The sequence below is a fragment of the Annulohypoxylon truncatum genome (genome assembly GCF_022578515.1).
Source record: "Annulohypoxylon truncatum strain CBS 140777 unplaced genomic scaffold F4807scaffold_1, whole genome shotgun sequence".
NCBI classification, from domain to species: Eukaryota; Fungi; Ascomycota; class Sordariomycetes; order Xylariales; family Hypoxylaceae; genus Annulohypoxylon; species Annulohypoxylon truncatum.
Window position 1 is genome coordinate 2200518 of NW_025953787.1, and position 26619 is coordinate 2227136.

The window sequence follows — 26619 nt, forward strand, 5'->3', positions numbered from 1 at the left end:
CAATCAAAAAGGCCTGCTATCGGGATAGCGCGGAATAGTGGGGTTATATCTCAAATCCGACGAAGCCCGTGAGATCCGATACCACTATTGAATTCCGGCACTGTTAGGATACCCCAAATTTTATTAAAAAAAAAAAAAAAAAAAAAAAAAAAATAAGGACATGTCTGAATTTCTATACTTACGGATACGGGATAGGGTTCCTTCCAAGGTATGGCCGAAGTAATTTCCGGCTCTTTGTGCAGGTTATTCACGTTCTGTTGCCTCGCCGAAGTTTGAAGCTACAGCGAGCTCACGCTACGGGGTGATAACCCGTTTCACTGCTCTTACAGCATACTGCAACCCCTCGAATTGGACATATGAAGCGAGCACCGAGCAGCAATGACAAACATAATCCCATTTATACCCCGCAGCATTGTGTAATCATGGTCTCAGGCACGCGGCCGGGATAACTTGAACAGGGATCCTAACACCGCTATATCCGCATAGGTTATCTACCTAGCTCATGCTATATAAAACGAATGATGGTCCATGAATTCATCCTTGGATACTTCTTCTTCATAGCCAAACAGCTTCCATATATAATTCAGATTTTCATATAGTTCCCTGATTACTACAAGTTGTCAAAAATGTCTTACCAAGAATGCTGCATCAAGGGGTTCAAGTGGAGCGGTACGCCCACTGGGAAGATCTCTAAGCTCAACGACAACGATGTCTGTAAGTTAGAAGCTCCCTATCTTAACCTATCCTTTAGCCAAGTTCTTATTAGACTTCATCGTTATAGACATCGCGGGCGACAACCCTGATGTGGCCGTCATGATCATCCACGACGTACTAGGATGGACCTTCCCCAACGCACGTCTTCTCGCGGACCACTTCGCGAATGAGATCAACGCGACAGTGTACCTGCCGGATTTCTTCGCAGGCGAGATTGTCGACCCGGTCCCCATCACGGCCGGGGACTTCAGCAAGTTCGACGTGGTGGGCTTCGCCAAGCGTCAGGCGCGCGAGATCCGCGAGCCTGAGATCTTCGCCGCCGCGAAGACGCTCAAGGCCAAGTACAAGAAGGTCGGCGCCATCGGCTACTGCTTCGGCGGCTGGGCCGTCTTCCGCCTCGGTGCTAAGGAGCACAACCCCCCTCTAATCGACGCCATCTCGACCGGCCACCCGTCTCTGATGACTAAGAAGGACATTGAGGAGGTCGCGGTCCCCACGCAGCTTTTAGCGCCCGAGCACGACCCCCAGTTCACTCCCGAGCTGAAAGCGTACATTCTCGAGACGTTCCCGAAACTCGGCATTGAGTGGGACTACCGTCACTTCCCCGGCGTCGAGCATGGATGTATGGTCCGCGGCAATGAGAAGAAGCCCGGTGAGCGCGCGGCTATGGGCAGGGCTAAGGATTCGGCTGTTAGCTGGTTCAACCAATTCTTGCACGAGTACTGAATGGCTTTGATATTTAGCTGTTTGAATTGGCGCACTTGGGTTCTGTGAAATGGGAGATTGGCTAATTGTGGATCTTATTGGAGGACTCGTCGCAACCTAGGAGTATAAGTTAAGCTAGCTAGTTTACGATGTAAATGTTATAGTAACATTGAACACTCTCGTTTCCATGAAATACGAAGCATCCTTGTCGCCAGCATTGTGACTAAATTTCTAGGACTGGTCGAGGATCTCTGGGTTAAGATCATGGGATTTGTTATGATGGATATTGTTGAGCTCACATTGTGGAATGATAGCGATAATATGGCCCCTATTTATGAGACGCACAGCGCTACGGCCACACTAAAAGACGCCACATTTGGGGCTATGGATGTGGCGCTAACCATCACTGACATCACTAAGATTCTACGGTCGCACAGGAGAATCAATTCTCGTCAAGAAACACAAACATCCATGGATATCGACCAGATATTGTATGGATGATGCTACCGAACCATAGGTTCCTAGGAAATAAGCGCGAAAACTGCTTTACATGTTCTCAAGCAAAACTCCAAGACTGCTAACATTCCCAAAGAGATCGTCAATATTCATGGCGCGTCAGCGTCTTCAGTTAGATAACCAGAACAACACCACACTCAAACATCAAACCCTCTACTCAAACTTGTTCTCCTCGTAAAACGTGTTCCTCAAGGGCAAGTCCCCATCGAAGCCCTTCGACTCCTTCATGTGGCGGTCGAAGCTCTGGGTCGACATCTGCACCTTCTCGAACAAGCTGCGGTCGAGCACGGGCGCGACGGGGGGCTGCTGGCCGCGGCTGCGCGCGACCTCGACGGCGTTGGCGTAGTTGTGGTGGGCCAAGCTCGACGCGATCTGGAACGCGTTGCGGATCTGGCGGCCGTTCCAGCAGCCGGTCGAGCGCGCGTTGTCCTCGTAGTGCTTGCCGGCGAAGTCGATGATCTCGGCGTCCTTGACGAGCAGCGACGGCTCGCCCGTCATCGAGTGACGCTGCGTCTCGATCTCGCGCAGCTTCGCCAGGTTGAGCCGGAAGATGTCGCGCGTCTGCTGCTTGTCGAGCGGCGGGTAGTACAGCGACATGTGGATGCGCGACTTGAACGCCTCGTCGATCGTGCCCACCCGGTTCGTCGTCAGGAAGAGCAGCCCGTTGTAGTACTCGAGCACGCGCAGGAAGACGGACACCAGCGCGTTGCGCTTCATGTCCAGCTTCGACCGCTGCGAGAGGAAGACGTCGGCTTCATCTAGAAGTAGGACGCAGTCCCATAGGTGCGCCAGGCGGAAGACATTGCTGAGCGACGACTCGACTTCGGAGGGCGTGAGACCGAGGTCACCGCATGTGATGACGAACAGAGGCTTGCGGTACTCCATGGCCACCGCCTCGGCCGTCGCCGTCTTACCTACACCGGGCACACCGTGAAGTAAGACCACCAAACCTCGTCCCTTATTCTGGATCAGATCCTGGCTCGGGCCCTCGGTCGACATGTCGACGTAGCGTCGCTCGAGGGTCTTCTTCTGGAAGTGGGACGCCACGAGACCTCGCACGATGTCCTTGTAGTCCTTCAGGATCTTGAGGTTCTCGAACACGCCCTGCTCCCGGCGGATAGGCTTCAGGAAGTGCGTGTTTACGGGCAAGAATCTTCTCTCGCGCAGCGCGTAGGCAAACATACGTTTCGGGAGGAGAACAAGGTCTTCCTCGCGCAGTTCTAGGGCCCTTGGGTTCATTTCGTAAGTGCGGGTTCCCTTGGTGCGCTGGCGCAGGAACATGTCCACGTTTAGGTTCTCGCGGCGCTGCCACAACTCCACGCCGTCCTCTTTCTGGACGATTTCGCGCTGCGCATACGCCAAGTGCTGGCGAGCGCTGTCGAACCATTGCTGAATGTTCATGTCGTCATCCTCCACTTCGCAGCGGATCGACTTGGTGAGGGTTAGACGATGGAATACGGGACGCCAGTCCGGATTCTTCTGGTACGCTTCAGCGAGGTCGACGATGACATCGCTTTCAACGAATTCGGGATGTCGCATCTTCTCCCTATTCTCGTCATGCAAAATTTCATTGTCGGCTTCCTTCGTGTCGAATGGTGGGTTCCGGGTCAAAGTCCAGGCGTTGTACGCCTGATGTCGGTCGCCCAGGAATCTCTTAAAGTCCTCACCCTGCTTCTTCAATGACTCGAGAAGGTTTCGGTGGTCCTGCCTGTAGCGGATTGGGAATACCTCAAGGCTCTCAATAAGTCTTTCACCCGAGAAAGACTCCAGCTCGAATTTGTGCCTTACAGCACCAAACGAGTTACCATCGTGATCAATGTAGTAGGCGAAGATGTTAAACTTGGTCTTCTTATCCTGCTGCAGCTCATCGCTGAAGAATTCCCATCCCAGCTTCGATGGGTAGGCTGCTTCCGGCTCAGGCACCTCGGTTCGGTAGACTCGCCAGACCTCATGGTATCGACCAGCAGTTTCTCCTGCAGCCGGCATGTAAATCAGGTCGCCAGTTCGGAACAAACTCCAAAGGTCGTCGAATTTGACCTTATCAGCACCCGTCCCCTCGAAGCGGTCATGGAGTGGCATGATCTCCTTATCAACGAAGTTGACGTAGCATCGCATATCTCTGAGAGCTTCGGGGCTATCCATGATAGTGTCAATGTCCTCGGCATTGGAATCGACCGAGAGAAGAGATTCATTGTCGTCGTCGTCATCGCTTCCGGATTCATCATCAGCATCCTTCTCTTTGGTATCATCCTCCTTCTCTACGATCTCTACCTCCTCTGGAGTCTCGTTGATCTTCTCAGACTCAACCTCCTCCAGCTCCTCGTAATCAGCCCACTTCTCTTCAAGAGTGGCGAGAATCTCTTTCATCTTAGGCTGGAAGTAAATCAAAGACTTGAAAGGCCTCACGAAAGTACGAGGGGTAGATCTCTGCTCGGTGTCCTTTATCAGCGAGGTAAGATGGCCAAGAATAGGCTGGGACTGGATTCGGATGCGCTGAATCTCAGTCTCGCCGGTCTGCCCGGCCTCTGCTCTCTTCTCTCTCCTGGCTCTCTCCTGGGCGTCATTCTTGTGACGAGGTACATAGACGTGCTCCCGGGGAACGCCGTAAGAGAGCAGGTACTTCTGGCGAACGCGGGCAAGCTCTTCCTTGCGTCGAGCGGCCTGTTCACGTCGGATCTGGGCCTGGAGGTTGTTCCCACCCACGAGAACGTCGATGGCATAGTCAGGCTCTTCGATGTCATGGAATCGATTCTTGAAGCTTTCGAAGTTGAGCTTGCGGACTTCGGGAACCTTGGGACGCCATTTGGCTTCAGTTCGACGGCGATCAGCAAGAATTCGCTCACGTCGCTCTGCTTCCTTCTGAGCGGCTAGGGCAGACGGGTCGTGTTCACGTTGCCTCACGGGAGCCGCATTGCGATTTCCGCCACGCTTCCCGCCACGCTTTCCTCGGCCAGACATTGTGAGATGATGTTTGGGTTAAGTAAAAAAAGATATTCTGATATTCGGTGTTAAAGAGGAATTGGGGAGGAATCCTCTACTTGTCGAGGAGAAAAGAATCTGGTGGGAAAAGTCTAGCATGCTCAAAGACGAACTATGTTCATCTATAAGTACGTTTAAGTATTGATATCTTGCTTGTCAGTTACTACTGACATTCTTGGCCCCCACACGATCTAGGACTCTGAATACAGGCCTCCGTCAACCAATGAGATCACCGCCTGACTACGCCGCAGCACTAAAAAGGGCTGAGTCACTCGGCATCTAGGCACCGGGGAGGACCTACGGGAGTTCTCGGTCCAATCAGAAGTCCATATATGATAAAATTGGGAAACACTACAGCAATCCTTCGCATCGACCGCTTGGGATTGCCAGTGCTTAGCCCGCATATAACATGATCGAACCTATAATGTGATAGAGGCTACTTATCGCTCATCAAACGCCGTGAAGCTAATGGTTTATATGTGGGGTAATGGCTAGGCAGCTTTCTGAATATCATGAATCACCCCCGGATGAGCAATGGCAGTGAGCCTAGTTGTGGGGATGAGGCACTGCATGCCGATAACGTCTGATTACTCAACGTAATAAGGCATATACGTGTAGTACAATCACTGTCTGACATCTTCAGCTTATGCAGACTTTCTTCGCCTGGACCGGGATGGGTTTATGCACCTTTCGTTTGGACTTGCTGTGGCGTCATTCAAGACCAATTCACCTTGATCACGCCTAAGATGCTCATGAGTAGATATCCGACAGCGCTTGTTCTGCTCAAGAGGCACGTCTCATCTCTGATACTGCCTTCTAGTTCTGGCCAAGACGGTTTGTTCGTCGACTGAAGCTGTGCATTCTCAAACCAGCGATACGAAACCTGAGCCGAGGCAGCTCATTCCGTCCTCAATTGGAATTCACTGAATATTCATTTATGAGAATTCTTGACGACAACGACTTCGAGAAGGCCAAACTCCTAGTGCTCTTCCTTTGCGCTCACCAAGGACTTTAATAGGACGGGTTGGAGCGCACCTTGCTAGTCTAGCTACACCTACACGCATACTATTCGCAGTACGTCTAGGTGTAGATAAACCTTCAAGCATGATCACGCGAGGAATCTAGCATATCTGGGAGTAGGGTATTAATATTATTCTAAACTAAGATGGGATCTTATATGGGATATTAGCTAACTAATCAGGTACATTACCGTCATGCTTGAACTTTGGGGACATTGACCCAAGGGACTTTCCCAATCCTACTTTCGAAAGGGACATAGTCCAGAACATGCGCTTTACTTATGATGGGAGCGAATTGCTTGTTTATCCGACCTTCCAGGTCCATCCATGGGAAGATAAATCTGTCGAATATCCAACCTGTCCAACTCTGCCAGGTGATCAATCGGGTCATCATCTCCCCTTGCGTAACCGTCTCCCGGCATATTGGCTCCTGGATTTCTTGGTAAGTTTTAAATGCTTTTTCCAGACCCTCGGTGGTCGGCTCGGGATTCGAGCTGAACAAGCTCTGCAGTTGGTTCACTAGTACAGCGGCCGACTGCATGCCGGTATTCACACCCATGCCGCTGATCGGGGTCATCTTATGGACGGAATCGCCGAGCAGGACGATACGATCGGCATACCACTTGTCGATAATTCCCTCCTCCAGGTGTACCAGAGAGATCTCGTCGTGGTTGGCGGTCTCCCAGATCTCTCCGAATGTGATGTTTGGGAATAAGTGCAGATCAGCAAAGCTCTTGGCCTCCTCCTCCAGTTCCTTGTCACTGTATCTGCGTCGCGCAGTTGTTGGTGCAGGTAATTTTCTCAAAATGGAGAAGTACACGTACTCCCCACCGGTACATACTTGCGACGCCACGCCATTGCCGTGGGCCTCGTAGAAATGGCCTATATCGACACCCTTAGGCACTGGGGCGCGCCCAAAGATAGCTTGGAAGTGCGTGACCATAGGATAGGGCTTCTTATCTGCCACCCCGTCGGAGGATTCACGGATGATCCTGTCCATTACTTCCCGTGTCCGACTATGCACACCATCGACTCCGATGACGAGAGATCCCTCCTCGATGCTACCATCTGAGAGATAAACTCGTACTCCATTGGGGTTTGTTTCGATGTCAATGACACGGGAATTGGGTTTTACCCGAGTCTCGCGCTCAGGTAAGCCTTCGTACAGAGTTTCAATGATTTGGCTACGTGAGAGTCCTAGAGACGGATATCCATGACTGAAGGTGGGTCAGCTGGCACCATTCAAACATTCCAAGGCCTTGCCCCACGACTCACCTCTCTTCCATCGTATCGAACAATCGAAACTTAACGAGGAACTGCCCATTGTATAACGAATTCGTTTTTTTATGGAGCCTGGTTGATAGTTCTTCGATTCGTTTCAATAACCCGATCTGATCTAAAAGTCTCGCCGACTGAGGAAGAAAGACGGTCCCAGCACCTTTGTATCGTATGATCTCGGATTGTTGTTCAAGGACCACGTAATCGATGTTCGCTTTTGCGAGAGCGTGTGCGGTATACAGACCGACGGGTCCGCCACCGGCCACGATAACTCGAGGAGCTTTCGCCATTTGGATAGAAAAAGGAAGAAGCGTATTCCGTAGCTGTAAAACTCCCTAGCTAGCGATTACGTCCATCGCGGGCATTAATACCCAGCATCTTGAGGTCGGTGCTTATTAAACGCGAATCAGCTAAGCCCTATCATACAAGGGATGGGCTGGCAAATTGGTCGTAGAGTTGGCCCAGTCGGGTGCATCCGCTATTAAATCGAAAACGGGACCATGATGGAGCTTAACCCATGTAGGATTTAGCATGCGGCTCAGCCAGGGATTATTATATGGCTGCCTACCGGAGCTGATAAATCTCTGAGTTATGGATTCGCAGGGGAAAAAATAGGCGAGAATCACACCGTTCAAGACCGGTCTTCCTCTTTTATAAACGAGAACGAGCAAGTATGGGTCGATCTGCTCGATTCGTATACCCATCGTTGTCACAGGATCCACAGATGTGCTGAGTTTGATTAAGCGTGTAGGGTCACTTTCATTCTTTTAATAGATTATCTATAGGTTACATTACGCAATGCATACCATGTTAAAGTCCGAACGCTTATTAGGTTACTCGCACCTACCCAGCGCTCGGATTCCAGAATACTTACCAACATTGACTATCAACTTCGATAATAATGGAGGAATATATCTACTATTCACTTAGTCCCAGGGAACATATATTCAAATAGGAATGGAACAAACCTAAAAAGTCTTAGGTAACTACCTACCTAGGCGGGTATACATACATGTATCCATCACCGTATATGTGTGCCTCAAACACCGGCACCCAAGCTGGTATCCCTAGGTAGCCACCAGAGTTCTACTTAGATATTCCCAATATTCCTAAGTTAATATATCTAAATATTATGAACTCCATCATATCCATCATGTTCATTCTACCTAGGTACGTTTACCGAGTCACAAAGATATTCCTTTAGTTGGCACAAGACTACAGTCTCCATAAAACCGGTAAGTGTACATCGGTAACAGCGCAAGCCCTCAGAATAGCGTCAGATTAAATGGGCCATGTGCGAGTTAGTATTAATACTACTGTATCGCACTGTATTTTAAGCTATCCCCTGGCTACCTCATCAGCTTTCACTGCTAGGTAAAACTCGTATAAGCTACCCAAAGGAATAGTCAGGGGATACAGAGCCTTATAGTGCGAGACAGTGCTACTCGCACGTGCTCCATTTATTCTGACGCTATTCTGGCCCTTTAAGCCTGTAAGCGTTGCGGCTCTCTCAGTGATCTTCGGAGGCGTCCAACCAACAGGAAGTAATGTTTTCTGGGTGCCAGTAGAACTCAGGAGCTGCTTGAAGTACAGTTACTAATCGTGGCGGAGCTGTGGTCTTACGCCAACTAAAGGGTTATCATAAAAAACGTATTCTCCTTTTCCATCTTCACAGTACGGGCTAAGGACAATATCCAGAGTTAAGGTCTGTCATATCACGAGAAAAAAGATACATTCGTAAAATGTTTCTTTTATTCAATATATCTTAACGATTGATTTTGTTATATGCGCCTTTACTCCAGTGGGCTGGTCGGTCCCTTGCTCAAAAGCATTATAGTATGTGAGGCGTTTTGCGCTTTTGCGCGCCTTCATGATATCCAAGCCAACGTAGATATATGCCGACTAGGGACTATATACGTCTCCTAGGTGTTTGATATTTTATAATATCACAACGAGTGTTTTCCTTGGATTCTTGGTTTTCCGTTTGGTCTTCGAAGTGTCCATGCTGTGTACATCTAATCTAATCCTGGGGATTCTCTCAAGATGCCTCCACAGTTAATAATAGAATGGACCGAGTACGTCCTAAGCCGTGGCCACCGTGGGCCTGTATGATCATAAGACATAATCCCTTGGTATCTCAGGAAAGTGGCGTTGGTTCATATGCGTTAGGCCACCCGGATTCATAGGCCTCGTGTGTTCGATTATCCGAACAATGTGATTTCCTCGACGATGGCCGTCGCAGCGACTTTGTTCATTAGGTACGCAGTTGCCTCATAACTTTGCTCTTGGTCTGGTTTCCATGCAATCTTCAACAATGATGGTCGGGTATTTCGCCGCAAAATTCTTAGCTTCTTCTTCAAGCTGGGCTGCAGCGCCAGGAGCATGTGGCATCTCGAAATACGACTCCAAATGCTTCTTATCTCGGAATATTAATTCGGTAACACAATCGACGTGGACGGCCTCTGGTTCCCCGCCAGCAACGATCGCCGTATGTTGTGCTGAGGTAGACCGCGGAATATATCTTCTTATATGTGATAGAGGAAATGTGTTGCCAGCAACTTTTCTCGTTAGCGGCATATGTATTTCTTCGTAATGTTTTCGAAATTCCTCTGGGGTTAAATCCGGTCTCCGGTAAATTAACATGAGCACTCTTATAACCATGGTGTAAGTTTAGGAGGTCCGTGTTGAAAATTAGGTAGGTAAATTTGCCGTACTAATAAGGGATTTATCGATATTTGGTGACAATTGATTCTAACGAAACTAGATTTGACAGAATGATTACTTCGGACTTCCTTCCCTTGGGGTGATAGGACACCCTCAGTCTTTATTGTTACCAACCTCAGCCGGCCGTTCGGCATCGGAGCCCACAATTCCCACGTGGCTGCCAAGGCCGACTTCGCTTATAACACCATTTTAGGCATGGGGGGTTTGACTATCGACTGCGAGCTGATGGAGGCTTGCGGCGTGTTCGTCGCACCGGCCTATCATTATTCACTGCACCGCATTCAGCCCCGTTAAGCTGCAGACAACACATGTATATTTTCTATAGTACCACAGATCATCCTGTTTATGTCTGGAACTTATGTACGGGAACTGCTGACCAGCCTGTAAATCTAACGGATCACAATCCCTATTGAACCGGATTCTGCCGTGTCGCATAAATGGAAGACATGTTCTATTGACTCTGGCCAATGATTTCTAATTCTATCATGCAAGCTTGTGATCTACTCATTGTCTATGCATAACACACCTAGGTAATAAGTCAAATGACGGGAGGAAAGGGTTGCGAAAATGGGGATCGAGTTGAAAGAAGTTAGCTTCTTCGCCGGTTTCGACTCTTGAAGCTATTAGGTGACAAATGTTTAGGTACTCATCCTCGATCTTCATATCGACTTCCGTGTGCTAGGATCGTCATCCGGATCTTGCTCGGAACCCGCCAATTCTGGCCCCACTGGTTCTGACCCTTCAATCAGAGCGGCGCGGAAGGCTTCTCGCTTTGGACTACGCTCTAAATTAGTAACCGCAACTTTGATAGGTACTAGAAAAGATGCCATACAGAAGATACTTAAGATCGATGTATCGAAGAGTGCATGTCATGATAATGACTAAGATCCAAAATGCGATCGACGACTGCCAACCATATTTATCTAGTAAGAGTCAGTATTGAACAGAACCTAGATGCATGACTGATGACGTACAGTATGGGGCCTGAACAGCAGGCCATATAAGAACTTGGCTCCACGCAGAAACCGCGTAATACGTAGCGATAGCGACACCAACGATAAGTGTTCTCGCCTCTGGATCTTGAGGCAATCTACGATGTTTAAGTTGTCGCCCTTGATAACGTTGCGTGGTGCCAGAACTTACAGGTCAGAAAGCCATGCCATAATCAGGGGAGCAGTACCCAGAGTCAGGTAAGATATGAAGTAGCTAGCGTAGGCAGTTGCTAATGGCGTAGTATCGGGGTGCGATGTCCAGATACTCATCGCGATACATGGTACAAGGCCGATGACAGCTATGAACATGTTAGTCATATCGGCAAATCTCCATGGAGGCGCCTGCAAGCTCCTCACCTTGTGCTACAATCAAGATCCATCGCGTCCTCAGAAGGTCAGAGAGGATAGCCCAAACCCAAACTAGAGGTCTCGTTAGCTTGGCTAAATAATATGGAGGGGTGGCCTTATATACCGAAGACAACGTTGATAGCGCCACCGCCGATCGGGATTGCATTCACTTGGGATGTAGTCCACGTGGGTGTTCCATCGGGATTTTTGAGACTCTTCAAAAAGAGATTGAAGTAGGCGTATCCCCAAGGCGCCAGCACAGTCGCGATATACATAATCGCGATGAAGTATGTTACCCAGTTAACAGCAGTACGTCTAGGTTCTGTAAGCTTCTTCGAGAGAAATGAGTCCGGCATTGACGAGTACTTACCTAGCACCAGCCCAAGTTATCCTCTTTGGTTCGGCGCGTCCATGGCGTTCTAGGCGTTCCATCGCAAGTTTACCGTGGCCGTTCTTGAACCAGAAAGCCCTAGGATTCACTCGGTTGGGCAGATCAGGTAACAGGAAAAATCCCAGTGCGCCCCAAACGACGGTCATTACCCCGTTTATGACGAACAACCAGCGCCATCCAGCCAAGCCACTTGCGTTATGTAGAGTATTGATAATTGCGACTTGTAGCGCACCTGACATCATTGAACCTATCGCTTGGCAAGAGTGGTAGAATCCCATTCTCTTTGCGAGTTCCGAAGGCGTGTACCAATGCACTACGCAACCAGTTTGATGAGCAAATCTAGCAGCAGGTAGGGACAGAAGATAACTCACTGAATAGCGTCATCATACCCGGCCAAGCTGAACTCTCGCAGAGTCCAAGAAAGACGCGGAGGATGTACACTTGCTTCGCATTATGAGCGAGAGCGATCAGTCCTGTTATCAAGCCCCAAATTATTTCCAACCCGGATAACCAGTAACTCGGCCGTACGTATGTCATGATAATCTGCGATGGGATTAACATGATACAATACGCGACGCTGAAGTACGTGGTGAAACTTGCGACTGCGTGTTAGTCTAGCGAAGCCGTTGATCTCAAGTGAGTAGATGACTTAACCTACTAGTTGAGCTCATTGCCATTTAAGGCAAGATCTTCCTTCATCCCCGATACGTAGGCATTGCTGATGTTCTGCTGGTCAAGGTCTTATAAAATGTCAGGGTTACTGGCGCTCTTCTCCCGGTAAATTATTGGCAAAGACCTACACTTGATAACTGTGATGAAACTCTACGTTAGTCAAGTTTTGTGTACCGAACGAGGTTCATCGCCCACCTTGAGACACGCATCCAAATGTCATTAGGAAGATATCGAGCCTTCGAACGAGATCGCGCTCCTCCTCCGTCCGCTCATGACGCTGCGCAAAAGCTGGCCGACCGGATTCCATGATTAACGGACAGCTCTCTTCTAAGGAACGACGAGAAAAGTCAGAATGAAGAACTCCAATGATTTTATGAGGCGCAATACTCAACCTGGCAATCCCCTCATTGATGCTGGTATAGCTCCATTTCTTATCTTTCGGCTAACCCCGCTCATAGCGATGATGACAAGGGGCGAGCTTCGGTCTATTTCCGGGACTAAAGAGATATAATTTGAGAATGATGGAGATAGAAACTACGATTAATGAGGGCAAATAGATAAAAATTCCATCATAATACAGTTGATTAGAATTGGTTTATCATGGGTAAATCTACACATCACTTTTCGCAATACGCGTGTGGTAAGACAGCACATTCCAGCAATGCCAAAGATAGCGCAACATCCTCCTTTTAAGCTATCTCCTTAATTGACAGGCGCCTGTGCTCTCCCTAAAATCCAGACCAGTACCTTACGGTGATCATCTTTAATTGATATTATGTCAGGTGGCAACTCTTATCGCCCACGAGCAGCTTAGCTCCAAAACGAAGATAAGTAACCGTTGAAGGAATACGAATAGAGATTATTGTCGTTGCGTCTGCCTCTTTGTAGGTTCTCCCTGATTTCGACAATAAGATGTTCCATATCAATTCATAAAGCCATCAACCCGTTGCTAGCGAACCAGTGAAAGTAGAAATATATCTACATAATAATGTGTAACATGGATGCAGTATAACCACGCATTGAAAAAATGGTCAGGTGGTTACCTATATTTCTCTTAGCGCCAATTGGCTAAATTGATATTGAAAGATAACTCCTTACTGATGAATATTCCGGAGCACTCCCGTATGGCGACTCCGAAACGGCCTTCCGATGCTCCACTTGGTCTGCCGTGCTGTTGCCGAAGCCCACGTACCTACTCCCCGATACATGTGGCACTTTCCCCGTTGTAAAACTTTATCGCATCTCGCAGATCACGTTGGCAGGGATTGACGGGTAGACAGGTAGACGGTAATACGCCAAGGTATCCGATTTATTTAGGTATTGGTGAACCCATACAGCCCCCACCATACAAGATGAATCAGCCTAGGTCTAAGACTACACTGCCAATCTACTCAATTTACTCCTAGTCTCCTCAAATACAGCTATCCTTCTATTATCTTATTCCCCTTTTCTTCACACTGCCTAGGAAACATGGCAGTTTGAATGCTTACCTAACCTCTTGAGTATCCCAGTATCCACTTCTATGATCTAACTAGATCATTAGAGAATAGAATGGTGTAGGTATTCGTCCAAATTTTTAAGAATTCGACAAAGTCGAAAAATGTTCCAGCGTACCCCTCACGGTGCGTGAGAATCGTACCTTCCGTTGACATGAATTCAATCCATCGAGGCGTAGGTAACCTTGGAAGTAGTAGCTCGCGGGTTTTTCTTCTTTAGTACTAGCTCTTCCGCTGTTAGCGCCGGACCACCAACGGCCCAACCCGGACAACATCTCCCAAAAGGACTCCGAATGCTTAAACCCGACTTCCAAGTGTCGAAATGCGTGCAATGCTACTTCATCATAGTAACATCTATAGCCATGTCCGAATCAGTGCATCAGGATATCAATCCATGGCCGAGTGGACATAATATACACTTAAATCCTTTCTCCTAAATCCATGACTTGAAGTCTCTTCATGGTCACTGTCTTGAGTATATTTAACTTCGTCTATCCTTAGGCTAAGACCTACTCAAACCATTACCAACATCAGTATCACACTAAAACAGCAAACAATCATCAAACTATCTTCAGCATTCTAAACGACATATAGTCCCAATAGAAAATTATAAAATCCCTTTTTAACCACACCATCAGTCAAGATGCGAGCCCACGACCACGCCCTCGTCGGAACCGCCAAGGAAATCCCTATTAACACCGCAACCGCGGTATACACATTTAGCCCCGTTGTCCTACCCATTGCCGACCGTGTCAAGGAACTCGAGGTGAAAGTCAACTTCCCTGTAACCGGCGAAGACCTCCCCATCGTCATCCTATCCCACGGCCAGGGCCGCAGCAACCACCTCAACTCCCTCGAGGGCTACACGCCCCTCGCCGAGTTCTGGGCCGCGCACGGGTTCGTAGTCCTCCAGCCCTCGCACCTATCCGGCACCTACTACAGCCTCCCATCGACCAAAGGCCAGGAGCTGCACTGGCAAGACCGCTCCAGGGACATCATCCGCGTGCTCGACGGGCTCGACGGCATCGAGGCCGCCGTCCCGGCGCTCAAGGGGCGTCTGAACAAGGCGCAGATCGCCGTCGCGGGACACTCGCTCGGCGCGTGGACCGCGGCCATAGCCCTCGGCGCGAAGAACGTGTCTCCGGCCGACGGCTCGGTGACCAATCTAGCCGATGCGCGCATCAAGGCCGGTGTCATCCTGACCGGTACTGGCAAAGCCGGGGACGACCTCTCGGAGATGGGACACCGCATGGTGCCGTTCTACGGCCCCGATTTCAGCGAGATGAAGACGCCGGTGCTCGTCGTCTGCGGCGACGAGGACGTGAGCCCCCACCTGACGTGGCGCGGCGCGGACTGGCACGCCGACCCGTACCACCTGTCGCCTGGTCCCAAGGACCTGCTCTGGATCAAGGGGGCGAAGCACGGTCTTGGGGGGATTAGCGGTTGGGATACGCAGGAGACGCAGGATGAGAGCCCCCAACGGTTGGCTGCTGTGCAGAGGCTGACGACGGCGTACTTGAGGAGCGCGCTTTATGCGGGCGATAAGTCGTGGGAGGAGGCTACTAAGGCGCTGGCACAGCATGCGGAGCTCGGCTCGGTCGAGAGCAAGAAATGAATGGTTGGTGATTTAGGGGTTTGATGGCATGTACTCTCCTCTCAGCGCTAGCTTTGTAACATTTTGAATTAAACTTTTCTGTATAATGACTAGCAGCGCTAAGTCGCAAAATACGTGCGAATTACTTACCGCGTTCGTCCCCAGAGTAGGGTCAAGAGAGAATGAACTAACTGGACCATACATCAGCGACAGGCAAGTGCCGTTATCCAATTCCCTTATATGCCAATAATTAAATAACGCCTTTCCTTCTGTTGCTGGGAATGGCCGAATGGCCGAAGACCATCCTTCAGGGGGGCCAGTCAGCAATGTACACCATATCTGGCGGAAGTCTGCCCCTAATCTGGGTTTTAACTCGCCCGACATCTACATAAACGACTACTAAAGCTCATACGTGAAATACCGTTATCAAATCCAGCTCCTTTTCATCACCGAGCAGAGACGAGACGACTATGACGCCCAGCGTACGTGGATTGCATACAGATCTTATGCTGGCACAGGAGCATCCCCATTTGGAATAGATAGATACGGTAGATCCAAAAAGCAGCCCCATTTCTAAGCGCTTCGGCTTACTTAAATACGTATCTGCGCTTGTGCTTGAAGCTCAGCGTAACCCAGGCATGGTCATATACCGCAGTGGCGCCAAGTTCCTGCTTGTCAGATGGGGCTTCCAAGAGCATGCCAAGTCACTTTTTCAAAGGTACCTAGGTACCTAAGCTTCACGGCAATTTTACATTAGCGAAGCACAGGACAAGCGAGCTGAAGACTGAGAGGCTGCTAGACAGTGACGAGACGAGGAGTGGAAAATTCGTTATGATGCCCAGTGGGGACCCTAACTGTGTTGGTTTCCTTATTTCCTTATTTGTGTTGTCATACCTGCAAGAACGATGATTGCAGAACTGGAAACCAGTACGCTAGAAAGGGAATAGGTCATCTTTCTCATTACGAATACTGTGTGCTTAGGTAAGTAGTTAGTTTGGTTCGAAAGAAAACGTGTAAGCTACCTAGTAAGTACAAATGACTCAAAAATCTACCTAGGTATATAAACGGTGTTAGTCTACCGTACCTTCAAGTTTTTATGATATTGCCAATGTGTGGATGCCGTCTGTCAGAATCCCTACCTACCATAGGGGTAAGGTCATTTCCTATCACTGGTATGAATAATAACCTTAAAGATGAGTCACGATACAGTACAGTACAAGGAGCCCATCTCTGCTCTTGGTGAAGGTGCAGGGCAGCTGTAGGGCAACTATGTGACTAATCCAGTACCGTAGCGTCTATCAGATTTTATACTTATCTCGGTTCTTTGCGCAGGTATATAAACAGCACGTATGAGAAACTCCCTTTCCTAACATTCACAACTTCTTATCACAAGATCCAATATCATTTATCGTCTACACATCCAACTTCATCCAACTTCATCCTTAGACATATAACCAAAAACCTCGTCACATTCACCGCACCCATTCTTTTTTCTTCTTCCCTCTCCACACCTACCACCTGACAGCATTTTTTTATTTTTTATTTCAATACATCACGTCACCCGTTAATATCGCCGACTACTTAGCAAATATATCGACTTAGGTGTGTAGATATTTTGCATTAAGGGTCATCTTCGCGTCCTTTGATAGACATCTACATTAACGGCGTCTGTGTCGTCTTGCGCCTTCTTCACCCAACATCCTCCTCTACACGGTAACATCAGGTAATTCACAAAATTTCACCTATATGATTCTTCTCTACTTTCAAAACTAAATTATGACATCCAGTTCATTATCACAATGGCCACTTTAACGTCGCTACCGACTGAGTTACTTCATACGATCGCCAGGGCTTCCACCGGAGAAGTACAGGAATGTCGCCGAGTATATCTGAACGGACCAGCAGTATTAAGAGAAGTTCGCATCCTTGGACAGCAAGATCTCATGAACTTGACGTATGTCAATCGCCGACTCAACCTGGTCATCAATCTAGTTCTCTACCAGTATAACAGGGACTACGGCGACTTCTACGCCATTAAACACGCCGTTGTTCGCGAGAATATCGAGACCTTGGAACTCATTCGCGCCATGCAGTTCAATATACACTACCATGGATTGAGTAAAACGTCCTGCCACACGTTACACGTAGCCTGTGACTATGGTAGTCTAAGAATGGCTGAGTGGTTACTTCGTAACGGTGCTGCCTATGAACAATTGGAGACACGAGAAGCATTTCCCCAGCCCATGGCGCCAGAGGAATTGTCTTGCCTGAGGTATGCAATGCACAATCGAAACGAGAAAATGGCAGTGCTACTACTTTCCCATGGTGCGACACCTTACTTCATATTGGAAGACCACTACATTGCGGGCGGCAAGTTATCCACCGGCCAGTTTGAGACGGCACTTCACCATGCCGCTAGAGCAAAGTTACCAGAAGTGGCGAAGTATCTCGTGCAAGAAGCGGGATTGCCAGTCGACGTAATGAACTCCCACGAGGAAACACCTTTGTATGAGTATTTTCGACATGAATTTAATTTACCATACATCGAGTACGATAAACATCGCGGCCCTGACATCCGTTGCACCAAGGAGGACGTAACCATGTTACAATTATTCATTCGACTTGGAGCAGACGTTAATTTCGAGCGACGCAACGAACCCCTCCTGCTTACGCACGCCCTGCGTATGAGTTACTACGACCACGCCAACGTTTTGCTGGATGCTGGTGCGAAAGTCAAGCATGATGTGCGAAGGGGACAAGGTATCCCCGAACCTATCCAAGCTTGCATAAGGCACGAACCAGCGAGATTCAGAGACGATTATGAAGCGTCCAAGAAACGTGATATCCTCAAGAAGCTTATCGAAGGAGGAGTGGACCTAAATGAGCGGCTCATGGAAGGCTATACACCACTAGAAGAAGCAGTCCTACTCGGTTTGCCTGAAACAGTCGTCGACCTCGTGGAACTCGGAGCTTCCATCGGCCCAACAACGTTTGATGGAGGCAACATCCTAGATTTCTTCCTGCGTCATTACGATGAATTACCCTACGACAGATTCAAGAAGGCTGAGAAGCTCACAGAATGTGGTGCCCGAATCGACATGCCGCTGATCACTACAGGCGAGTCGTTCCTAATGGAACTCATCGAGCGCTACGTCAAGGAGAAAAACGTAGTAGTTCCGCCCATAGAACCCCTATTAATCCAAGCAGCCCGGGGCGGAATGAAGCCGGAGTACCTGCACCACGTTCTCGAGAAGCAGGTCAGCCACGTCCCCATCCGCTACACCGAGAGAGTGCAGATCTGCAACTCACTCATCGAGCACGGCGCCAAATTGAAAGACGCCAACATCGCGTCTACGGCCGCTTCGGAGTTCATAGACAGTACTTCCCAGAGCTCCTGGTGCACCAAACCCTCGATCACGGAGGAAGAAGCTTTGTTCGACTCCTTTCTCGAGATGACGCCCAAGAAGTACCTGGATGGCCTCCTTACGCGAGCTCAGTGTCTAGGGGACAAAGTAAACACCACCAAGATACTGAAGAGTATGGGGAGGGACATGGTCCCGGGCTGAAGAAGGCGCGCGTTTTCGTCTAGCACCTTGGCGAGGAAACAGAACCATCTTCTATAGATCGGTGAGGCACAAGTTGGCTACAAATTTGCTCTATAAGCAGACCTTTAGGATGTCAACGGTGGAACATATGACATATGGCAGTCGCAATGCTGCTTATAAAAGATGATGGCGCCGACCCTGTCCTTTCAACGGACGAACTTCGCGTGATGGTTAGAGCCCATCAGTTATCGAGTGCCTGCGCTAGGTCATCCGTGGACGTTGAGTGAGGCAGAGACGCGGTGGGACTACTAGCGAGATTATAGAGTTAAGGGAAGGAAAAGATGCAAGGGAGACGAGAAACTAGATCCAAGCTGTGAGACTGAGCATTCCCTTTCTCAAATTGCTATGCTTGAAATATGATAAATATAGCTCAATAAATAGCTCTAAAGCAACACAACATAATGCCTTTTCGTGGTAATTGATGTGACCTCCTATCCTACTAACTCTTTAGTACGGTATCGACTAAGCTTGTCAAATGAAACAAGGGGCCCAATATCACGAAAGTAGACGAACAGAATCATATCGATATGTAGACATAACAACCGGCTTAGTAGTCTAGTTATTCGACAAAATAAATGCAGTATTTGAGCATGCTACCCTCTTCTCGCCTAGAAGAGAAACGTATGCAATAAATGGTATCTATCGTAAAGTCAACGTTAAATATCCGAATAGCAAGGGCCGCATTCTCTGCCCCCTCCGCTCTCTATGATGTGTGTTGTGGATCCATGCTATGCAAAGCATCGCTCTACTTTCCCCAGGCCTCCTTGTTCCTACGAGACGCAGCCCCCGGCGCCCTGAATGCGGTATCCATACTGAAAAAGGGAATCTAGGGCAAGCGCTACCACCTGTGACAGTAATGCATAATCTCCTGTAGTCACCAAAATTGACCGCTATCCCTATTGCTCCCCTACGCGAATTTGACCTCGTTGAACAGCCCCGCCCGAACCTGAATCAGACTTGCTAATTCTAATAAGAACTGCTGGTAGACGATAACGTTAGTGAGGACGTGTGAAACCGAAGCCGTTTTGACTTCGACTGGTGTCTCGGGTGGCGTCGGGACGATGGACTGGTCTGCAATTTCGCTCTCATCATGATCCGGTTCTTCTGTAACCTCTACCTTCCCTTCGCTATCGTTGCTCTGGTCTTCTCCGATATTTGTCGGATTTTTCGCCTTCTTTTGACCGAAATCTAGCGGGATAGGTTCAATCTTCGGCGTCGGTAAAGTAATTTGTCGAGCAAGTATTCCTTGATCCACTGCCGCAAATGCGGCTGCTTGGCTAACTACCGGGCTGTCCCTGTCGGAATGATGGCTTCCTGGCGAGAATGACCGCGACAGCCCACTCTTACTCGGACTTTCGTAATTCATGGGAAATTCTTTTGGTGGAGCAGGTGCGGGTTTGCTGGTGGGCGATGTAAACCCATATCCTGCTGATGTCCCTGATCCTGTACTTGACCCTCGAAGTGAATCTTTCCGTCCACGTGGACTGTTTGACCGGCTGGGGGTCCCAAGTTCAGATAATATCCTCTGTGCAAAACCCTCAAGCGCGCTAGGTCGCGCCGGCGATTCCGCCCGGGAACCATCTTGGCTTGCTTGATCAGTCGTAACTGAACTTGGCCGATGAGGCTGCGGGTTTATTACAACAGCGTCGGCTGTTTGGAATGCCTCCCGGCGTTGTTGCAAAAGTTCGTCGAATCTAGGCACCGAACTCCGGAAGTAATCAACCTGGTCAGCAAGCGACTCTAAAACAGTCAGCATGCGAGGCAGGCTTGATGCTTTCCATGCTGGTCGGCGGCGACATTTCATGATAGCCGCTAGTCTTTCGAATTCCGCGAACAACGGGGATTCGGGGTCTGGCGGTGGAGAAAGAGGCTCATCTGGGTCATCGTAGGAATATTTCTTAGGGTGACGAAGGAACCATCCTTCCACAGATATATACCCGCACACTGATAAGTCGATAATAGTCTCCGTAGCCGATAGATTCATCTCAACGGGGTTAATGAAGAAGGTTTCGAAGATATCTAGGATGCTATTTAAAAGAGGGTCATCGACACTTAACGTGTGCGGAGGAACATCTCTCGGTGCTCCAGGTAGGCTATCAGGGATCGCTGGTAGCTTGTGATTATTTGTCGACAGTTTCGGTGCCACAAGTTTTAGAGAACACGGATGACCTTCGACGCGTGTCATACTATCTTTTAAGATGTTCTCGTACATCTCATCAAAATTGTCTTGTCCACCGACGGTCCCAGCAAGTGTAGTGAGAAACTCAACCTCTTGTTGATGAGCACCGGCAGTCCTACGCGAAGTATTCATATCAATACCTTCGGTACGGAGAAGGGTTGTGGTTGCGTATCGGTGATGCCGCTTAAGAATCGCCGCCACAAGCTGTAGCGTCACGCAAACAGTCTGCTGGTTCCGGGATTTGACGCATGAACGAATTAAATCGACTAGATTAAAGAGCAATGGCGTATAACTGGTTTCAACTTTGGTAGCCATCATAGTCGCGAGGTCCATAGACTTTCGCTTGCGCGCGGCGCTGACGGATGGCTCGGCCTCAGATAGAGCTGAAGACTGCGTGTCGGGAAGAGCTAGAAGGTAATGGAGAATGAGATTAATCATGTCAGGGTGGTCCAAGGTTTCCAGTATGCGTCGAAGGTAAGTTAAGACAGCAACAGACGATCCTCCATCGACATCGGAAGATTCCAAAAGCGAAGGGTACCTTCTGAGAGTTAGCTCCGAGGTTTTAAAAGCCTCATACTACTAAGCCGGACACTCACAATAATTGCTGCAAAAAAATGACCTGAAAATGTTCGAGCAAAGTCGACTTAACTTCCACTGATCTACAATGGTTAAGAACATCCTGCCAGAAAAGCATATGAGATAGAAAGGTCTCCAGATGTAGCTGAAAGTCCGGGCTACAGGAGCTGACAATCTCAAAGGTCGACGTTGGGTGCTGGTAATCGGATAATGCGAGAATTGGAGGCAGGTTCTCTGGTGGGTGGTCGATGACAAGCTTTCGGCTGAGCTGACTATATAAAGCGCCCAGTCCAGTAGCCATCAGTGTCGAAAGGTCGCTCTCGACAATCCATTGTTCCAGGGCGACAGAAGACGAGGCAGCCTCGATGATATATAGCAGACCGGTTCGGGCAAAATCACCGATTTTCCCTTCGTGGTGTATGTAGTCCATTAACAGATAGAATAGGGGAAAGTCTTGCTTCTGAGTCCTTCCAGCAAACTTCTCCCTTTGGTCTTTCGTCTTTTCCTCGCCCCCATGGCTCTCGGGATGGGATTTGAACCAGGTAGAAAGGATGTGTGGCTCAAGTCGGATTTTGGTGGTGATATTGAATGCTAATTCGACAACCTTGACTTCGGTGTCAGGTCCTAGTCGAATGCTATTGGCTCCAGTAATACGAACTAGAAGGTTAGTCAAGCTCGCCGAGAAGGCTTCGCTCTCGACAAAGGCTTCCTCCTCGCTCTCGATAAGGGTGGCATAAAACAGAACGGCTTCCTTGATGATCCACTCGTTATATGAGGTTGTTGCTATCTTGGCGATTGGGACATAGATCTGCTTCGTGGAACAGAAGGATATACACGGATGAGGTAAGGGTCGCCGGGATTCGTCGGAGAGAATGTTGGTGAGCCCCTGAAGGCGGATTTCGATGTTTTCAGCAGCATCTTCGTCTCGAGCAAGGTTTGAGCAGTTTCGCCAAATATGCTAGTTAATTCGATCAGTTTGAAATATACGGAAGATAGAAATGATAATAAAACTCACTAGCAGTTGACCGTATTCCTTCTCGAAGCGTTGCCGGCGTCTTATAGGATCTCGTGCAGCATCCTTGCTGGAGCTCCCCGAAGACAGCCGGGTGTTAGCTATGAGGCGCGACCACTAGAGAGCGACGGTTAGTATCTAGACCGCTAAATAAAAACGTGTTAAGAAAACGGGGAACAAACAAAGTCCATGGCGTCTTGAGAGACATTCTCTTGAAATGTTTATTGGGGGGAAAGTATCAAGTACAATGTTAAAACTAACAACCACTCGAACTTCAAGCTTTCCTGATCTCCCAGTCGCGCCTGCATTAACGACCTCTAATTCCGAAGCCTGAGATGTTTCTTGATGATTAGGCGTCCGGGGTACCCTTGTATCGGGATTGTAGGTATTATGTAACAAAACGAACATAGGCTAAATGTGGCAGCAGCTAGAATTATGTAAACAGATGAGGCTAGTGTTTGTGGCTCGAACATAGATCCACCACCCTTACCGAAATCGTCATAGGGTGGAACCTTGGATGATCTGCTTCCTTAACGAGCCACCGTTGACACAGTTGAGGCTGACGATATGACTCGGCCCCCACCCCTTGGGGCTGGAATTTTTTACCGACCTGACCGACGCTACTAGTGTAGTCTTCCAAGGTTGTTTCAAGTTCCCAAACCCATCGCCCGAGTCAATCCACCACTGCCATCCTCGGGTTGCTGGGGCCATTCCAATGTCAAAATCCCTTATCTTTTCATTTCCAATAAACACAGTCTACTAATAGGAATTCTTCAACACCGGCGGTTAACCGCAGTATGCATATGCATGGAACCTCGAATGAGTCAGAAGCGATAGGAGCTCCAAACCCGGAAAGACTGCTAAAATAGTTAAAGTTGCAGAGGCCTGGGAGGCTAACCGTCTAAGTAAAGCTCTGGGCTCTCTGATGAGTCGCAGTGAGATGCCTAGATGTGCTCCCGATGCTTTGCGGGGACCATTCACATGGCAAACATGCAAGGTTACCTGCATAAGTCTATATTCTTATTCTATATGAAGCTTGTGGTTCGTCTGTTGATTTACCGGACCGGCTCCCTATGGACTACTGTCATGAATCCCTGACGGAACGATTGGGGCTGAGTGATTATCGCCTAACGAATCATCGCTCAGAACAGCCATCATTCATAATCGGTATTCTGTAAATGGCAAGGCATACCCGCTGAGAAACACACCAGCTTCGATAGCTTCCGTCCGACTGGGCCATCTCGGGATGGTCGTTGTAGGTAATTGGCAATGGGCTGACATCTAACAAAAATACGATGGCATCTCACCATTTCCCCTTTGTCTGTCCGACTCTCGAGTCCAGTTTCTCTATCTGTTGATCGATTTTCTTACGTCTTGTGCTTCGTGTCTCAATTCTTAGTCTCCAAAAGCTCCCAGACTACTACCGATCGATGAGCTCACCTATTGGCCTCTCGGTAGCATTCCAGGCTATCCAACGCACATCTACATGCGAGATATAGGTGTGGTAGTGAGTCACCATGGGATTCTTCCGTCGATCCAAGAAGAACCCATCGCCAGATGGCCCGCCATTTGGGGTCGGTCACGGTGAGTCGTCGATTCCATCACGATCACAAGTATCACCACCGCAATGTCATCCCCATGACGGACTATACCAAACTCCCGTTCCTGGCCAACGCGCTGGTTTTCATCCCCCGCCGCCGTTGCCGGCACCACCTGGCTGGAACAATTCTCTGCCTCCCGGATCCGGTCCACCTCCTCAATACCATGACCAAAGATCATATCCGCCTATTGTCGTGAATCAACATTACTACCTAGGCCCACCAGCTCTTTCTCCGCCACCGGCAAATCCATACCCTCATAGCAACGGGGTATGTACCGCGAGCAGACTCAAGCTCGGCTCAGTCATGAACATAGCAAGTGAAATGATACCAGGAAATCTTGGTCAACAACTTTTCGATGACGGTCTTCCAAGATGGCACGGTTACGGCACTCAGCTACTTAATCAAAGTGCCGCAATGTATGACCAAATACGTAGCAGCCTCGATGATGTAATGACGTTGATCGACCGGGATAAGTATGTCGGAAATGAGAATGAATTGTTCGTGTATCAGTTCAATCCCATGCCATCCCCCCCTATTGAGCCGTCGCAGCAAATCGTCCTACATAAGGGGACATCGAAGAAGAGTCATAAGAAGGAATCATCAAAGGAGACTTCCAAAGCGCATACGAGTGCGATAGCTTCATCGCTTGCTTCACGGGGTTACTTCGCCAAGGTAGAACTATATGCGAACTCGAAACTACCTCCAAACCTACCTCCCCTTCGTTTGTATGTAGTTGTATACAGTTTCGCGATTCATGGCACTGATATCCGCTAGATACATCCCAACGTATCCCCTCATATGTCTCGCAGCGAAGTACTCCGAAAGGGTATATGAGAACCCGCGGGGTGCAGAACGAGATGCTCATGTTGATGCCGATTGGAGGACAGGGACTAAAGCTATGCGCATCAAGTCCGTTCCCATGGACCACATGGACACCATAGTCTTTGCCGTTAGAGGAACGGCGACATTCATGGATTGGTCTGTAAACTTAAACACGGCGCCAACGGCGCCTACTGGCTTTCTTGTGAGTATAAAGATGCATAGAACGCTTAACCTAATACATCTAACAAGATTCAGGACGATCCCAACAATTTTTGCCATGCAGGTTTTCTGTCAGTGGCACGAAAGATGATCTCTCCGGTAGCAGCCAGACTCCGCCATCTTTTAGAAGAGGATCCGCGACGATGTTCTTACTCACTTCTCATTACCGGCCACTCGGCTGGCGGTGCCGTCGCGTCTCTTCTCTACGCGCATATGCTATCCACATCTAAAGCTGCATCCTCGGAGCTCAACAATCTAACGGGCTGCTTTAAGAGAGTACATTGTATCACATTTGGAACGCCTCCCGTCTCTCTTTACCCTCTACAAAAACCTTCGAAGTCCGAGCTTAAGAAATTCATATTCTTAACCTTCATCAATGAAGGAGATCCGGTCGCGCGAGCCGATAAGGCTTATGTAAAAAGCCTTCTCGAGCTTTTCGTCGCCCCAGCACCGACAGAAGAATCCAAGGGGTCAAGCAAACACCTTCCGCCTCCGAAAAGCTCGTCTGCAAAACACAGTAAGCGGCACGGTAATAATTCTAGTGCATCTCTCGCCTCGAAGACATCCAAAACTTCTGTGAAGTCTGGTCGCTCTTCATCTCACTCATCTTCCAAGTCGAGTAAATCAAAATCGCCGGGGCCGATATGGAAAGTCCCTCCAAGCACCCTGAGCAATGCCGGTCAGATCGTGGTTCTAAGGTCAGGCGATTCCAACTCGAAACCCAGGCGAGCGAAAACCGTCGAAGAAAGACTAGGCGAAGGAGTCATTGCCCAAGTGGCTACCGACGAACAGTTACGAGGCCTTATATGGGGCGATCCCGTCTGTCACGTTATGAAGCTATACATTGGCCGAGTTGAACGACTTGCGGTTGAGGCTGTTACAGCGAAGGGACATTAAAATTCTGGATGAAGCACGGATTTATCACACTAACTTTTGTATTTTGATATAAGACAATCACCTTGGCACGACATTATGATATTACGATATGTTATCTCTACTTTGGCGCTGGGGCATGATACCACATTGGTTGGGGATTTTGATTCTAGGTAGAACCGAAGAGAAGCCAATTCAATACCTATTTGCTTGAATATTCAGTCGGATAACACAGATCAGGCAATCATCGACATACAGCACCCTGGGAGTGTCATCAGTTCTTGGGAACATTACGATAGTGGAA

The 26619-nt window shown here is 48.8% G+C and overlaps 9 protein-coding genes across 9 annotated transcripts; 4 read left to right on the forward strand and 5 right to left on the reverse strand.

Annotated features, from left to right (window-relative positions):
• The first annotated feature begins 155 nt into the window (after window positions 1-155).
• F4807DRAFT_406221 (dienelactone hydrolase family protein) lies at window positions 156-1696 on the forward strand. The gene is made up of 2 exons (XM_047996272.1): window positions 156-714; window positions 782-1696. Exons 1-2 carry the CDS (start codon window positions 627-629, stop codon window positions 1438-1440), a joined length of 747 nt encoding a protein of 248 aa, XP_047859699.1. The 5' UTR covers window positions 156-626; the 3' UTR covers window positions 1441-1696.
• A 392-nt stretch (window positions 1697-2088) lies between these two features.
• Window positions 2089-4893, reverse strand: F4807DRAFT_455631 (uncharacterized protein; the record flags this gene model as incomplete). Its single annotated transcript, XM_048000758.1, has 1 exon — window positions 2089-4893. The coding sequence occupies one exon, from the start codon at window positions 4891-4893 to the stop codon at window positions 2089-2091; it is 2805 nt and encodes a 934-aa protein (XP_047859700.1).
• An 829-nt stretch (window positions 4894-5722) lies between these two features.
• Window positions 5723-7992, reverse strand: F4807DRAFT_24604 (putative dehydrogenase). The gene is made up of 2 exons (XM_047994342.1): window positions 7209-7992; window positions 5723-7150 (listed from the first exon to the last, which is right to left on the reverse strand). Exons 1-2 carry the CDS (start codon window positions 7499-7501, stop codon window positions 6127-6129), a joined length of 1317 nt encoding a protein of 438 aa, XP_047859701.1. The 5' UTR covers window positions 7502-7992; the 3' UTR covers window positions 5723-6126.
• A 953-nt stretch (window positions 7993-8945) lies between these two features.
• On the reverse strand, window positions 8946-9994 carry F4807DRAFT_406229 (uncharacterized protein). The gene has a single exon (XM_047996273.1). The coding sequence runs from the start codon at window positions 9870-9872 to the stop codon at window positions 9483-9485; it is 390 nt and encodes a 129-aa protein (XP_047859702.1). The 5' UTR covers window positions 9873-9994; the 3' UTR covers window positions 8946-9482.
• Window positions 9995-10231: 237 nt separating this feature from the next.
• Window positions 10232-12748, reverse strand: F4807DRAFT_406240 (putative allantoate permease). Its single transcript, XM_047996274.1, has 10 exons — window positions 12534-12748; window positions 12467-12475; window positions 12325-12406; window positions 12038-12261; window positions 11646-11979; window positions 11400-11590; window positions 11285-11347; window positions 11079-11226; window positions 10910-11025; window positions 10232-10858 (listed from the first exon to the last, which is right to left on the reverse strand). The coding sequence occupies exons 1-10, from the start codon at window positions 12643-12645 to the stop codon at window positions 10725-10727; spliced, it is 1413 nt and encodes a 470-aa protein (XP_047859703.1). The 5' UTR covers window positions 12646-12748; the 3' UTR covers window positions 10232-10724.
• Window positions 12749-13887: 1139 nt separating this feature from the next.
• On the forward strand, window positions 13888-15538 carry F4807DRAFT_406259 (alpha/beta-hydrolase). The gene has a single exon (XM_047996275.1). It carries the CDS (start codon window positions 14478-14480, stop codon window positions 15447-15449), a length of 972 nt encoding a protein of 323 aa, XP_047859704.1. The 5' UTR covers window positions 13888-14477; the 3' UTR covers window positions 15450-15538.
• Window positions 15539-16710: 1172 nt separating this feature from the next.
• On the forward strand, window positions 16711-19435 carry F4807DRAFT_406261 (ankyrin repeat-containing domain protein). The gene is made up of 2 exons (XM_047996276.1): window positions 16711-17151; window positions 17216-19435. The coding sequence occupies exon 2, from the start codon at window positions 17228-17230 to the stop codon at window positions 18992-18994; it is 1767 nt and encodes a 588-aa protein (XP_047859705.1). The 5' UTR covers window positions 16711-17151; window positions 17216-17227; the 3' UTR covers window positions 18995-19435.
• Window positions 19426-23229, reverse strand: F4807DRAFT_406263 (Retinoic acid induced 16-like protein-domain-containing protein). The gene is made up of 4 exons (XM_047996277.1): window positions 22983-23229; window positions 22804-22917; window positions 21809-22746; window positions 19426-21750 (listed from the first exon to the last, which is right to left on the reverse strand). Exons 1-4 carry the CDS (start codon window positions 22989-22991, stop codon window positions 19941-19943), a joined length of 2871 nt encoding a protein of 956 aa, XP_047859706.1. The 5' UTR covers window positions 22992-23229; the 3' UTR covers window positions 19426-19940.
• An 834-nt stretch (window positions 23230-24063) lies between these two features.
• On the forward strand, window positions 24064-26618 carry F4807DRAFT_25097 (alpha/beta-hydrolase). The gene is made up of 3 exons (XM_047994381.1): window positions 24064-25126; window positions 25176-25425; window positions 25479-26618. The coding sequence occupies exons 1-3, from the start codon at window positions 24318-24320 to the stop codon at window positions 26337-26339; spliced, it is 1920 nt and encodes a 639-aa protein (XP_047859707.1). The 5' UTR covers window positions 24064-24317; the 3' UTR covers window positions 26340-26618.
• Window position 26619: the final 1 nt, after the last annotated feature.